General features: G+C 39.1%; 4 protein-coding genes across 5 annotated transcripts; 1 reads left to right on the forward strand and 3 right to left on the reverse strand.

The window, feature by feature from the left end:
• The first annotated feature begins 228 nt into the window (after nt 1-228).
• On the forward strand, nt 229-1508 carry LOC106435455 (chlorophyll a-b binding protein CP29.1, chloroplastic). The gene is made up of 2 exons (XM_013876343.3): nt 229-890; nt 1059-1508. The coding sequence occupies exons 1-2, from the start codon at nt 390-392 to the stop codon at nt 1419-1421; spliced, it is 864 nt and encodes a 287-aa protein (XP_013731797.1). The 5' UTR covers nt 229-389; the 3' UTR covers nt 1422-1508.
• A 2286-nt stretch (nt 1509-3794) lies between these two features.
• On the reverse strand, nt 3795-6122 carry LOC106452461 (lectin-domain containing receptor kinase VI.3-like). Its single transcript, XM_013894590.3, has one exon. It carries the CDS (start codon nt 5968-5970, stop codon nt 3871-3873), a length of 2100 nt encoding a protein of 699 aa, XP_013750044.2. The 5' UTR covers nt 5971-6122; the 3' UTR covers nt 3795-3870.
• A 1344-nt stretch (nt 6123-7466) lies between these two features.
• On the reverse strand, nt 7467-9816 carry LOC106435464 (probable protein phosphatase 2C 65). 2 transcript variants are annotated; one of them, XM_013876361.3, is made up of 5 exons: nt 8958-9816; nt 8536-8826; nt 8298-8415; nt 7982-8205; nt 7467-7915 (listed from the first exon to the last, which is right to left on the reverse strand). In XM_013876361.3, the coding sequence occupies exons 1-5, from the start codon at nt 9159-9161 to the stop codon at nt 7859-7861; spliced, it is 894 nt and encodes a 297-aa protein (XP_013731815.1). In that variant the 5' UTR covers nt 9162-9816; the 3' UTR covers nt 7467-7858. The 2 variants fall into 2 exon arrangements, with proteins under 2 accessions (XP_013731815.1, XP_013731814.1); XM_013876360.3 differs by having other exon boundaries at nt 7467-7892; nt 8958-9813.
• A 182-nt stretch (nt 9817-9998) lies between these two features.
• Nucleotides 9999-12027, reverse strand: LOC106435463. The gene has a single exon (XM_013876359.3). It carries the CDS (start codon nt 11668-11670, stop codon nt 10192-10194), a length of 1479 nt encoding a protein of 492 aa, XP_013731813.1. The 5' UTR covers nt 11671-12027; the 3' UTR covers nt 9999-10191.
• Nucleotides 12028-15172: the final 3145 nt, after the last annotated feature.

Below are 15172 nucleotides of genomic sequence, written 5' to 3' on the forward strand. Positions count from 1 at the left end.
ACCTGATTAGTTATTGACAACTTGTTATTTTGGTTCAGGCATGGACCGATTGGTTAAGTTATAAACCACACCAACCATTATAAAAAGCAGGGAACAGTATCACAATCACCACGTGGCTTTATAAAATCCAACAAGAATTTAAAAGCAGCCAATCAGAGTAAAGCTCATCTACTTGTAACATCACAAAGATAACTTAGGATTCAATAAAGATAAGGTAGAAAGCGTTTTGCACCGTCAGATGGATTCGTCAACTGATCCAACGGTTATGATCATCTCTCCAAGATCAGCCAGCTCTATCTTATAATAAGTAATTGCAGCAGATTTTTAACAAGACAGAAGTGTCTTTGTATCTAACGAAACGTCACTATAACAAAAAAACACCGCCGGAGATGGCCGCTACTCCCACCGCCGCCGCTTCGTCCATCATGGGCACTCGGGTGGTTCCCGACATCAACTCCGGTTCAGGTAGAATCACAGCTCGTTTTGGGTTCGGAAAGAAGAAGGCAGCTCCGAAAAAGACCAAGACTGTCGTGACTACGGACAGGCCTCTGTGGTACCCAGGCGCCAAATCTCCTGAGTGGCTTGACGGTTCCTTGGTTGGAGATTACGGCTTTGATCCTTTCGGTTTAGGTAAACCGGCCGAGTATCTCCAGTTCGATATAGATTCACTAGACCAGAATCTGGCGAAGAACTTAGCCGGAGACGTGATCGGAACCCGTACCGAAGAGGCGGCCCCCAAATCGACTCCGTTTCAGCCGTACAGCGAGGTGTTCGGGATCCAGAGGTTCAGAGAATGCGAGCTGATTCACGGTCGGTGGGCCATGCTCGCCACTCTCGGCGCTCTCTCCGTCGAGTGGCTCACCGGCGTCACTTGGCAAGACGCCGGAAAGGTAATGCTTTTTTCTCGAAATATACGATCTAATGAAAATGAGTAATGTAGAGAGTTAGTAAACTTGTTGTAATGTAAGGCGTTAGACTTATTGATAAATTAGTTATCTAATTAAATATTTTTGTGTTTGAGATATATATATTCTAAATGAAAGAAGCAAAAATTGTAGGTGGAGCTAGTGGATGGATCGTCCTACTTGGGGCAGCCACTACCCTTCTCCATCTCGACGTTGATATGGATCGAGGTGTTAGTGATCGGCTACATCGAGTTCCAGCGCAACGCTGAGCTTGACTCTGAGAAGCGTTTGTACCCTGGCGGCAAATTCTTCGACCCGCTTGGTTTAGCGTCTGACCCTGAGAAGATGGCTCAGCTTCAGTTAGCTGAGATCAAGCACGCTCGTCTTGCCATGGTCGCCTTCTTGGGCTTCGCTGTTCAAGCCGCTGCTACTGGTAAAGGCCCACTCAACAATTGGGCTACTCACCTCAGTGATCCCCTTCACACCACCATCATCGATACCTTCTCCTCCTCTTAGAAATCTTTTTCTCCTTTCTCATCACTCATCATCTCATCTTATAATGTAACTTTGTTCAAGTATAAACAGAGGTTTTATGAGACTGAATCGCGTTTGCCTTTTAAAATTGGTTTTGGGCTTTTGTTCTTTTGGTCTTTTAACCTGCTTGGCCCATGACACTAGTACTCGCCTGATTGTCATTTTCTGTGGCCAACCAAGATTTTTTTTTGTTTTTTTGCTGAACTATGAATATCATAAAAATGAAATGTTAGGGTTACAAAACCCTAATTAGTGATACCTTGGAAAAAAAGAAATAAAAAACAAGGTATACACAAGAGATTTAGATTAGAAAGAACAAACTATCTAATCCAAAGTTTCATAAGAGAAAAGAATTTCCTCCTATGTCTTCGCGCATTGCGGATATCCAGTGCACTGATGGTGTTGCGGATATCACTATGGCCAACCAAGATTGAAACGATGAATCCTCATAATTTTCTGTGGGAGGGACGCTTAGCTTTCGAAATTCAGTTTTTTTTTTTTGAAATTCAGTTGTATCTACACAAATGATGAAAGGTTCATGGACTACACAAACCCGCTTAGAAAGAACATCTTTGAGGCTCACTATGTAATACCATAAAGGTTTAAAGATGCAGTGACCTACCTAGCTCATTATGCCACCGCTCATGCGCTCAATGTCTCTTATAGATCATTGAGAACATGTATTCAAACTTGTCCAATGATATAACAAATTTTTCATCATTTTGTGCCTAGGCCGTTTATTTGTACTATTAATTAATGTTAACACGATTTTCATTATGCTATTAGTGGTTTATTTGATTTGTCCTATTTTTTCACAAAGCCCAACTTTTCTGTATATAATTTTTGTTGTTGTTGTTGTCATTTATTAAACAGAATTGACTAGACACTTGGAGAAAAGAAACAAAGAGAGAAACATACAAAAGGATAGAAGACACAATCAACCAAACAAACAAAGAAAAGATAGAAGGTCCGCGTGGGATTTGGATGGACATGGGAGACTTGTCTTGTGAAGATGTCCATTTGTCCAATATGGTAGGATGTTCAATTAAGATTTGGTTTTCTTCCCTTTTCGACGTTGACATGTACACCTGGTTGCTTGCTCGTCTACACAAAAGAAAACATTACAAAATTGCCTTGAAATTTTGATACGTTAAGAGTTACTCCTTGGGGGTCGTCTTACGAACATATATTGTCAATATAAAAAAAGTCTATTCAACGTTGAAAACTGATGAAATAAAATAACGAAAATAGTGTCCATTCTACCGCGGAGGACCATGAGAAATACATGCACTAATGTTAAGATTATGCTTGAATAAAAAAAAAGATTATGCTTGAATAATTTATCTGAGATGCCGATTTTTTTTTAAAGAAAATGTGCCTAGTTTTTATCTCCATGCTGTCACATTCATATAAGTACCGTAAATCCATTTTATTTGATCAAAAATAACAATATAAAACGATATATTGCCACTTGAGCCAAACTTCGCATAAGACGTGGGGCTTCATCTATTATTAGTGGGTGTATTTATGTTGCATTATCCATTGGATAGTAAAGATCGATAATATTCAAAGACCAAATCTCTATAGTTAATGGGATTAATGAGTTGATTATATTATCCCCAAAAGGAAATCTCATTCCATGAAAGCCTTAATTGAAATGGTTGTTTTTAACATCAAAATTAAAATGGACAAGACTATATTTTTTTTTTCTTTTTTTTTTTTTTTGCTAAACACAAGACTATATATTGAAAGCTTGAAATCAACCATGTTGATTATTAATGATTCACTACTTGAGTTAAAATGAAATTTATTGTAATTAAATTGTGGTTGGTCAATGTGAACATTGCAGATAAGGTTTCCATGCAGAAAATGTATGAACACGTCCAGAAATTATACAAGGTTTTTTTTTTTTTTTGCTAAAGCTGTAAATATCATAAAATGAATAAAAGTTGTTACAAAGAATTAACTTAGTTCTGATTCTCCCTGGCAAAAAGAAATAAAAAACAGGTAGAATCACAAGATTGCTCACAAAATAACCACATCTCACTAACTATCTCAACCAAATGACCATTAGTGAGTCAAAAAGTTTCCTGCGCCTCCTAGCCGAGATTTTGGTTCGGAATATCTTATCCCTTAAAAATTATTATTCTGTCAACAATGAAAACATGCATGCAGTAATACTAAACAAGTATCATATAGTATTAGCTTTTAATGTGTTCTTTCGCATCAAGCTAAACTTTGTTAACTTTCAATACGAAAATAACACAAATAGACATCCAAACTAACTTTTTAAAAAATGTTGATTTGAAAGTCAAACGGGTCGTTAAAAACGATAAATGCCAAAACACCATAACAAGGTTAAAAAAAACTAGATAGTATCATAGATGCCTTGCAAGGGAAGTATAAACAAAGTGTGAATATACACTATCTATCATCTACCACTCATGATCACAGAACTGGAAGAAACCCTCGTGACGGAGAAAGATGCGACTGAGCTAGAATTAGCCTTATCAGACGAAACATTATAGCCTTCAACCTTGGATCTTTTTGAAGAGTCTGAATACCCCCAGTGGTCGCCAATCTCAGGAACATCTTCCTCACCGTTCAAATACTTAAGCACCCTTCTCATGGACGGCCGAGACGCCGGTCTCTGATGGCAGCAGAGCAATCCCACAGAGAGTGCAACCTTCGCCTCTCCAGCTTCGTAACCAGATCCTAGTCTGGGATCGACCGCAGGGAGAATGTCACCGGTCTCTCGCAGCTCCATGACCCAGTCGGCCAAGAAGAAGGTTCCGGAGTCCGTCGGTCTCCTCCCGGAAACGATCTCTAGCAGCAAAACGCCAAACGCGAAAACATCAGACGCAGTGGACGATTTACCGTTGCGGGTGAGCTCGGGGGCCATGTAGCCGATAGTGCCGACGACGACGGTGGTGTGAGAGAGCGTCTCGCGTTCGTAGAGCCTGGCGAGCCCGAAATCTCCAAGTCGAGGGTTCATGTCATCGTCGATGAGAACGTTGCTGGGCTTGACGTCTCTGTGGATGACAATCTTCTCCCATTCTTCGTGGAGATAGAGCAGCCCGGAGGCGATTCCTTTGGCGATCTGGAGACGCGCGTTCCAGGACAAAACGGCGCCGCTTTGTCTCGGTCGGCTGTAGAGCAGAGAGTCTAAGCTTCCGTTGGGGATGTAATCGTAAATGAGCAAGAGATCGTTTTTGTGCTTGCACCATCCTTGGAGGTTGACTAGATTCTTGTGCCTTAACCGCCCTAAACTCTCGATCTCGGCCACGAACTCTCGAACGCCTTGCATGCTATTCGGAGTTATCTTCTTCACGGCGATTTGATCAGAAGGAGAAGAAGAGAGGGATCCTCTGAAGACGGTGCCGAATCCTCCGGTGCCGATGATCCGGTTCTTGTTGAATCCATCGGTAGCAGCGTAGAGATCTTTGTATCTACGCCGGTGAGGATGGTTGATCTCCCAGTCTTCTAGAATATCTCCTTGTTGTAGACGCTTCTTATACATGAGGAAGAAGAACAGTAACGCAAGCAAGATGAGGGTTACTCCAGAGAGAGCCACGATCAGAGCGAGGACTCCAGAATCGTAGCCTGTCTTCTTGGCAGTGTTAGGAGGCGGAGGAGGAAGCTCCGAGAGGTTGAGCGGTTTTGCGAGAGAGAGATTTACGCCGCTGGAGAAACTCCAACCCATCACGTAGTGAGCACTGGACTGATCTATCCCAGTGGCTGCCGTGAATCCCACGTACATTTCTTCTTGCACGATCTCTACCAGTTTCGGAACATGTTGCTGCGAGATCAAAGGCCGTACGGGTCTAGACTTCAAGCGTGCCGGATAAACCGTGAAGTTAAGGGTTTGGGTTGGACCGTCGTAATCCAAAAGGGCTTGTATGGGATCACCACTCTGAAGTAGGAAATCCTCTTTTCGGCCAGACTCGTCGTAATACACGACCGGTTCTTGGACATCCGATGTGAGGCTGTTGAAGTTCAGACCGATGTGATTCCCCGATCTATCAGAAACGTCTCCGAATCCTTGTACCGTGTCGAATTCAACCGCGAATACGTGATTCGTAAGATTCCCGTCGTTGTCTTCGTTGAGCAATCCCAGGTACTGCGCGGCATCTGCTTCGGGGCGGTCAGGGGTCGGAGATAGCGTGAAGGTGAATCCAAAACCTCCGTTGCTGGAGCTTGTGGGGATGATGACGAACACGAATGATGTGCTAAAAGAAGCAACCCTTGTTGAATTCCCGTTGTTCTCGAGCAATCTCACCGGTTTATTGTAGAACGCCGTACCGGTAACGGTTTGGGTTCGGTCAGTGATCCTCAGCAGGCCATCCGGTTTGATCATTGCAGCTCCTGCCAATCGAATCGATGATTCGTTTCCAGTAAATCCTCTGAAAGTAAACTCTGTTGTTGTTGTTGTTGTGTTTGTTGTTTTTTGAGCTCCAACAACAGAGACATCCAAAACCAAGAATAACATGAACAAGAGCAACAGCAAGACCATGGCTCTTCCAGTTCCCATGAATATCTTAATACTAGTAGACAAAAAGGTGTTTACAAGATAACAAGGGATGGATATATGTGTGTTCCTCTGTAGAGATTCTTCTTATAATGAGGCCAGGCCACACAAGGACCTTTTGCATGTTTTATACCAAAGAATTTTCTTCCTCCATCTTTTAACTGCTTCCACATTAACGTGTCTTTGACTATATATGTAATCCCGTTTGTTTGTTTTGTTTTGTCCTCGATTTAATATTTTTTTACAATCAAATTTCAATATTATACATTTATCTATTTTTCAACAATATCGACTTTTAATATATTTTTTAAAGCTGTGGTTATGATCAAATGCTGTCATCTATCATTTCTTTTGCTTATAATCAATTTACTTGATTATTTGGATATTTTTGAAACCTCTCCATAAACTTGTGTATATGTATATATATATTGGAGTTTGATTTTATTAAACTCATTATTTTTAAAATACTAAGTAATTAGCTAAGATTTCATATACATAGATAAACAAAAGATGAAATATATTTCAAAATCATTTACATATTGCTAATTCAAGGGTAATAATAATAATTTATATAAATAATGATAAACTTGGAAAAGAACTATATAATCCTTTGCTAAAATCAGTTAACAAGTACCATTTAATCATACTAATTCATTGATAATTATAACAACAATAAACTCAAGGAAACTCATATTCAAAAGTACTGCTAATTTATATAATTTGGTGTCCTCCCATCATTCGTGGATAAAGTATAAAATAATATAAATTGTAGGGTGTTTATAATTTCTTTTATGCTGGAAACTAATATGTATTTTTCTTAAAGGTCCAACGCAATTACATGGACTGACTTTGACATATTCCAAATATGCTTTGAACTGCAGATATTTTTATTATATTTAGGAGAAAAAACTAAAGAATTTGACTTTGATTGCATGATTTGACTTATTAGATAAATGAAAATAAAATATTGATTTAAGCTGAATTCCTAACTTATAGGACTGCAGTAAAATAACTTCCACCAATGATTAGTAATAATATCGGATAATTACCTTATAACCGTTTGGAAAAAGGTATGCTTTATTCCCATTTCATTTTTACTTCAAATACATTGATGACGAGTTACGCGTCACCGAGTCTAATGCAGTTTGTTAATTAGATAATAAATTATTCTAAAACAAGAAAATCATTAAATTTCAACGCTGATACGATTGGATCGCATAAATCCTTATCAGTTTGACTTTGAAAATGCTGGCCGATTTCAGTTTGCCGTTTGTGCACTAACGAGTTCGAGAATACAACGTCACGTGTACGTGGTCATGTGAGATTGAATACGTCCAGTGTTTTTAAACCAAAACGATCCAAAACACGTTTTCATTTCTACATATGTACGTAATTCAAACACGGTGGTGCATGTTAAAATTTGGAAGCAGACCGTCAGACAGAAATAGTTAAAAATTGAGATGTCAGAATTTTGAATTTGCGGAAACAGAAGGCTCGAGTACATTATTAGCTCATCTACTTTTATTTATCCCTTTTTCAATTGCTTTGTTAAACAATACATATACACAGAAACACAAAAGTTATTTTATGAACAAATAAAAGTTTCATGTTGAGTAAGCATCAAATACACTCAACAGGTTCAAACCATCATATCCTACTTTGCGGTAGACTCTGGTGCGACTCCATTATACTCTATTGCTTTTACCTGATCTCCAAGAAACAGTCGATACCGCTCTGCTCACGTTCCCTTCTCTTGGGTGGTTCAGGTAAAGCACCACCACGGCGCAGTCATCAGCTTTAGAGGTTGGAAACTTCGTTCTCCAAGCCCGAGCTGCTCTCTGAACCAACGTGTCTGCGGCCACTGACCGGTCCTTGCAGGAACCCACAATCTTCACCACTTCTTCGTTTGACAAAACATCCCAAATCTGTTCACAGAATAGAAGACAGTCTGCTTTCACTGAATGCAATTGTAAGAGAAATAAAAAACTGAAAACTCGTTGAAGTTTGTTTATACCCCATCGGTGGCTAGAACCACAAACTCGTCTTCTCTACCGACTTTTCTGAAAAAGACCTCAGGAACGCAGAGAAGTCCATAGTCTTTGAGGCAGAAATCACCAAACGCCCTCGACATTGCGAGTCCAGGGCAATCATCATCAGGCATCCACACTCTATACACATCAGGTTCCTCTTCCATCGCAAACACCCTTCCTTTGCATGCTACTATTCTCTCTGCTTCTCCTGTTTTTAAAAGATAAAAAGCAAGGCAAGGTTCTTCATCGGGATTCTATTTACTTTTTTTCTATGTCAACCTCAAAGGGAAAGACACTTACGTTGGACACAGGGTTTCAGATCAACCGTGAGTTGGACAGCTTTGAGATTGTTCTTGCTTCCACGGGTGCCTAGAACAGCTCGTGAATCTCCCAAGTTGGCGATCACCAAGCAGTCACCCTACAAATGTTTTGACGAAACAACTTTCAATCCCTCTTTTGATGAACTGTGCATGTTTTCAGATTGTATTATTTTAAGAAGAACCCATGATGATGCTGAAGAGAGACTAATGATATTTACCTGTTTAAGGACGGTTACAGCAGTTGTGCCGCTGCAAAAACTATCATAAGGAGAGTCGAGACCAAGTTCGCTGTCTATTCGCTTAAAGAGTGTCACTAGCACTTTCTCCAAGAAACCCTCCTGGCTCTTTGAATTATTATCATTCTCTATGTTTACATTGCCGCCACATCTGATTCTCGAATGGACCCTTGAAGGTAGACTGTCACATATGTGACGAGAGATCTTGTGACCCATGGGGCCGTGACCGTCAAATACACCGCAAAAGATCATATCTTCCTCCCCACCAAAGTTCTGAAACAAAAGTTTTTAAGATGCAAAAAAATGATTTTGATCATTTGCCTTAATAAAAGGGAGACAGCTCCAAAATGGAAATTACATGTAAATAGCAAAAACTTAGGAAAAGAGGAAAAATAAACTCATACCTCCCAGACTGTCATGGCGTCTTGATTGATCCCCTTTTTGCCTTGTTTGATTGCCATGGAAACGTGTTTGGATGATCCGCTGGACCTTATGATGGCACCATCGTTTGTGTCCCTTACATCAGCCTCTGCGTCTCCATGTTCATTACCATCATCCGTGCCATTCTCAACAATTATCCCTGCGCCCTTGCTACAACAGACCCCCATACTGCAAGAGGCTGGTGCCCAACAAGAAACAAAAAACAGGGAAAATCTATATATATATATATATATATATATATTTGGGGCCAAAATGTCTCTGGAAACGGAATGTGTGGTTAGGTCCTGCGGAAGTAGTAATTGAAGGCAGGAGAGCAGGGTAGAAGAATCAAACTGTTGCAGAAAATTATATTTTCCATGCCGTCACCTTGTGAGGCGGGCCTTACAAGGGAAAAGGAGGGTGAGAAGAAGGAGGAACAAGCATGAAAGAAACCTCATAAGAATGATTGCTACATCAAACACCCGATTACAATAATACAGAATGGCATAAGCTTAAATGGAATAATATAATGGAAAAGTCAAAGAGGTTTTCTCAGATGAACACGCACAAAAAAAAACTGTAAACAGAGAGAGAAAGATTTGTTTATCGTTTTCTTTCTCTGTCTAAATATAGATGGAAATCTAGGATGATGAGCATCCAAAATTGGATGCGGAAGATTAACGATAAGAAAAAGTTACCTGCCTCGATAGATTTTCCTCCGTTAGCTCTTTATTTGCAATCCAGAGCGAAATAAATCCACCTTCTCCTTCACCAAATCACTTGAAGAGGTCAGGTATACAAACAACTTTAGATGAACCATTAATAATCTTTTGACAGAAGATAAAATGACAATACCTGATTCAAGGCATTTTCATTGCTCCATTGTTGAAACCATTCTTCCAGAGTACAATATATCTAACAAGAGGCAAAACTCCATAAAACAAACACACCAAAACTCGCCTTCTTACCTCATTGGATAGCACAAGATCATATATAAATACAGCAAGGTTTGTGCAAGTGAGAGAAATTCAATTTTTTTCATTTCAATCTAAAATTCTTACAGTAAAGGGAATTTAAAAACAGAACAGAGTTTTTTTTTTTCTGTGCCTTAATAGAAACCCTACAATATCCTTGTTGTTTATATTCTAGAAGAAGAAAGTACATTTATAGATTAAAAATCACCCCAAGCCATGTAAGAAGAAGGAGATAATGCAACCATTACCACCATTGATGGACAAGCACCCCACTTTGTCTGAGCGAAGTGAAGAGCTGTAGGCACTGGTTATAAGTTTTGTTGTACTTTTGGCTCCTTTGGCCAGGACAACATCTCTGCCACCTGTTGTAATGGCATTCAAGGAACAGCTCATCTATTAGACAAATGGCTCCAGTCTTGATCAGCCTCGGGATCAGATCAAATTCGGTTCCTTCAACATCCATCTTCATCACAACAAAGTCCCTCTCTCTCACGCTCTTCTTCAACCAGTCAGCGAAATCAAACCCTTGAATCAGGTTCACCTCTCCAGCTAAGCTCGAGGAAGATTTCTTAACAGGCTGGATTCTGCCCATCCCCCTGCCCATTGCTTTGGCTTCCACTTCTTTCCCCGGATCGTGATTGATCTCAAAGGACAAAGTCTCGTTCCTCACCCAAGCTGCATAGGGCAAAAGCTGCACCTTCTTTTTGATCTTATACTCCTCGTGAAAGGCCTTGTCGGCCTCAATGGCAAAAACATCAAAAGTTTTGTTCTGCTTGGGGTACTGTTTCTTGAACCAGCTCCCAATGCTTGAACCGTAGCTCCGAGCACCAACATCAACGTAAACGTATCTACTCTTGAAACGAATGTCTACCATGGAAGGAATGTATTTAACGTTTTGAATGTTGCGCTTGAGAGTGATCCATGGCTTAAGAGGCTCCTCTTGAATGAGGGGCTCAGCGTCTCGAATCAAGTCTGTTTTGTAACCAGGGATCCAGCACTTGCCACCAGCAGAACTCTTCTTATGGTGACCTCCAGAGTATTTCTGAATAACGAATTCTCTGATATGAGGAGAATCAAAAGGAGGAGAATCTAGATCACGCATCTTCACCAAACTGCAAGAATTAAACAAATCAAGGAATGAATTGAAACTGTAAGTATCAGTAGCAGCAACGTGAACCACCGCAATCCCTTGGGGCTTCAGTGTTCTTGTAATCTCCTCGGCAAACTCCAACGGCTTCAACGACATCCCGAGGCGGCCGCCACCGGAGAAGATGAAGTCGAAAGTATTGTCCTGGAAGGGTATAGAGTGAGCCTCGCCTTTCACCACCAAGGGACGGGAAGCCTTCTTAGAGATACCGATGGAGTCCTTCACGCCAAGCTCTCTGAGGGAGAAAACCTCTCGGGCAGCAGGCGTAGCTTCCACGCAGAGAGACTTGGAATGAGGGGAGAGAAAACCATCGGAGATGAGGTCGCGAAAGACGGAGGAGTAGAACTGAACGGATTTGAGCAGATGGTCGTCATCGGCGCCAGGGGAGGTAGATGCGATGACGGAGACGAGATCGGGAGGGAGGGAGAAGAAGCAGAAGTCGCCGCGATTGCAAGATTCGCCGGTGAGGGTGATGACGTAAGCAAAACGAAGGAGGAAGAGGAGGACGCCTAGGAGAAGCACGCGAACCATCATATTCCGCAACAAGCTGCTGCTTCCTGCTGCCTTCCCCTCCATCTTCCTAATCTTACACACAAACAAAACGAGCAGAGGTGTGATTAGCTCCGATTAGGCTTGTCAAAATACAATTACAATAACGTGAAAAGCAGCGCATAGTTCGCCAAAGGCTTCCGACGACGACGAAGGCGGTGTGGCCGGCAACAGACTTCGAGACATATCAGAGTGAAGCGAAGCGAAGCGAGTGGGGGAGTTTAGAGCGCGTAACGCGGATTCTCCTTTTTCTTAAAACGTTGCCGTTTCTACTTTATCTCTTCGTAATTGCCCCTCTGACCCCTCTTTCTTTCTTTCTTCTCCTCCCCCCCAAAGCAATTAGTATTCTCTAAATTCGTCAAAATTCCTATCAATAATGTCGCAGTTTTACTCTATCCCAATTCTTCAAACCTTTTTTTCCTCATAGAATTTTTTTAATAAAAAAGCTAAAGTTTAATGGATCCAATGCAGCGTAAGCAATTATCAATGATGCTTTAATTCAGACATAATAGTAGTATTACTAGTAGTCTCACTGAACTCACACTACCATTAATATATGTTGAAGATTAAGGGGATTTTTATTTCAAGATCATTCATGTCCTATTATGAATGCTTAGCTACACCACACTCTTTTCTCTCTCTCTCTCTCTATTGATCGTTGACTCTAAATATATGGGCTCACACCTCTTTCTCATTTTTAATTGATCATGGATTACTGTTAAATATCATCATCCGTTGCATTTTACTTAACATTTTTCTTAAGATTAGCAAGCTAAGTGAACGTGGGTTAGAAACACATAGCTGTATTACCTTTTTAATCATAATGGAGAAGAAATATTAATATTGATAATTTGATATCAAGAATCGAGAAAAAAAAACAATAATGTCAGAAATGAAAGTCATAATAATGTTGGGCGGTTCCATAATCATTTTGATGAAGCAGGTGATTAGGGAAGTAATCATTTGGTTTATATTTTATCAAACAATTTTTTTGATGCCAAATCATTTGCCGGTAATACTTTTAGTATACTAAAATGTAACGGACATGTGCTTGTTTAGTTAGTTACATATTCCAAAAATAAAGCAAAATAATCTTTAAAGTATCAATAATGAGTAGTATTTTGCAAGCTGGGTGTGTTGGGAGGGGAAAGACTAGATTAGTCATTAAAATTGTGATTAAGGAGTGGCGTGAGCTGTTCACACTGAATCTCCGAGTCGCCTTTTTTTGTTTTGGTACTACTCCGAGCCTGGAACGGGGTGTAACACTTTTGGGACCCAGAGAGTCACGGTCTTTCACAAAAACGGAACAAAACGCAACATTACAATCACCACCACCACCGGCGAATATAATGCAAAGGGATCACACGCGCCGTCACCACACATACCGACAAAATTCCCAGTGGCCGATCTAGAACAAGATTTGATCAAGGGCAAAACTATAAAACACTGTCCAAACTTTTTATAACTTTGAAATTTTAACAGGGGCAACTTAAAAAAAAATTGACTAAAATTATACTAAAATCACAAATTTATAGTGGACAGCTGCCCCACTCATACTCCATGTAGATCTGCCACTGAAAATTTCAGCTAGCTTATTCCACGGCTAGAACCCTATGTATATTATTTGACATTTTACTCTAAAATCTATATTTTATCCGAATTTTATCCGAACCAGAACCAGAACCAAATAAGAACCAATTTTTCGGGTATTTTCCGATTCCTAGTTTTATTATCCGAACTGAATCGAATCTGAAAATGAGTTATATAGTAGATGGATCTTCTAATCCCCTATCCGAACTATCTGATATCTAAAATACTCGAACCGATATCTGAAATGACTGTCATGCCTACCTCTTCTTGTATCAGATTATTTTTTCTTTTTTCCTTTTTGTGCAGTTATCTTCTTCCAGTACTTGGTAGCTAACTCAGCCTGTTTCAAGTCTTTTTATAGTTATTATTTCATATTATAATTTTACTTACTAGTAGAAATCTACTCAAGCATATATATCTTTTTTTCTAGCAAATTAAACAAAGACCTCAGGTATATCTATTTATAATTATTGTCTTTCCACTGCCACGAGCTTCCATGTGGTTTTATATGACTCGGATCAAGTAGTGATCTTAGGGATGCGTCCAGTTTCACTTTCCTTAACCCTCCACTCCACAGCGCAACGCTGCTGCTATTCCACTCGCCCCTAAATCTCCTCGTCTTCACAGCCCTTATTTTGGCTTGTAGGCTTGTAACGACACAACACACAAGTCCCACATCACTCACATAAGTCCTTTTAAGTTTCTATATTTTTTTTTTACTTCTCGAACCGCTCCTTTGAAAGTGTCAGACTTGACGGTCATTTGTTTCATTTTATTCTTTATAACTGTAGTTGGAAAAAAAAACTGGAAAAGTGTCACGACTATAGTATCACGTAGGCCTCCAATGAAACATCATAAGATTCCTACATTTAACTCTCTCTGTAAACACACTCATAAATGTTGTAAGAGTATAGACTATATACAGTGTACAAAAGAGAATATAAATTGTTGGGCCTAAATATAATTTAAAATAGTTGGCCCTGATTAGCTTAAATCCAGTAAAAAAATGTAGCCCACTATTTTGATCCAAATTAGAGTTTGAAATTTATAATAAAACCCAATTTCCAGATCATCTTCAATGGTTCACTCTTTTTTTTTTTTTCCTAAATAGAATTACTCTATAATAGAATGGAGTTCTTCTCCAATAATACCTTATTTTAAAGGAAAAAATAGAATAATATAAAAAAAATAGATTACTTTATATATAAGTAGATGAATTACCACAAACGCAGTAGACCAAAGGTAATTTTCTAGGCCAATGGAAAGTAGAAACATGTTACCAAACAGCCTAGGCTTGTGTTTGTTGCATGCCCCTTGTAGATTAGTAGATACTACAATTATATACATGTATGCACACCAACAATTTCAAATACAGTTCTGAAATAGGTTAGCGATCTCGAGTGATGTTTGTCGAAAGATAATTCTATTCGACTACCGGTGTGTTAGGCTAGTGGTTTAGAATAAGTTTCATTGTTAGAGAGATGCTTTACGCCATGTCAGCGGTATTAGTGTTGGCCGGCCTCGAACCTAGGAGATTATTTTCACTGAAACCCCATACACTCTCTAGTTAAATAAAATAATTTTATGCACAAGCATGTTAGTTTTTGTAGAATAACTAGTTATTTTTTTGCGCCTTGAACATAAATAATGTTTTTAATAATTTTATATACAGTTTTCATTTTATCATTTTAACAATAAAAAATAAAACTATAAATAATTATTTATATTTTTTTGACTTTACAATATTTAAATTTAATTTTTTGGGTCACTTAAGTAAATTATGTTAAAATAAAAATTTTGATTCTCTTGTATTTATATATTTTAAAACATAGTTTCAAATAGCTTTTTTGTTTAATAATATTACATCAATCAAATTTATTTATTTTATTTATCGCAATAAATAAATAATCACCACACAACAATTATTATATAACATTTA

Source organism: Brassica napus, chromosome C2, assembly GCF_020379485.1.
Source record: "Brassica napus cultivar Da-Ae chromosome C2, Da-Ae, whole genome shotgun sequence".
Taxonomy (NCBI): Eukaryota; Viridiplantae; Streptophyta; class Magnoliopsida; order Brassicales; family Brassicaceae; genus Brassica; species Brassica napus.

Excerpts from the sequence above, each read along its gene's own strand:
- LOC106435455 (XM_013876343.3), top strand. The coding sequence starts at position 390 with ATGGCCGCTACTCCCACCGCCGCCGCTTCGTCCATCATGGGCACTCGG. Across the intron at positions 891-1,058 it reads CTTGGCAAGACGCCGGAAAG|GTGGAGCTAGTGGATGGATC; the intron begins GTAATGCTTTTT and ends CAAAAATTGTAG.
- LOC106452461 (XM_013894590.3), bottom strand. The coding sequence starts at position 5,970 with ATGGGAACTGGAAGAGCCATGGTCTTGCTGTTGCTCTTGTTCATGTTA.
- LOC106435464 (XM_013876360.3), bottom strand. The coding sequence starts at position 9,161 with ATGGGGGTCTGTTGTAGCAAGGGCGCAGGGATAATTGTTGAGAATGGC. Across the intron at positions 8,206-8,297 it reads TCTGAAACCCTGTGTCCAAC|GAGAAGCAGAGAGAATAGTA; the intron begins GTAAGTGTCTTT and ends TTTTAAAAACAG. Across the intron at positions 7,893-7,981 it reads TGGTTCTAGCCACCGATGGG|ATTTGGGATGTTTTGTCAAA; the intron begins GTATAAACAAAC and ends TTCTGTGAACAG.
- LOC106435463 (XM_013876359.3), bottom strand. The coding sequence starts at position 11,670 with ATGGAGGGGAAGGCAGCAGGAAGCAGCAGCTTGTTGCGGAATATGATG.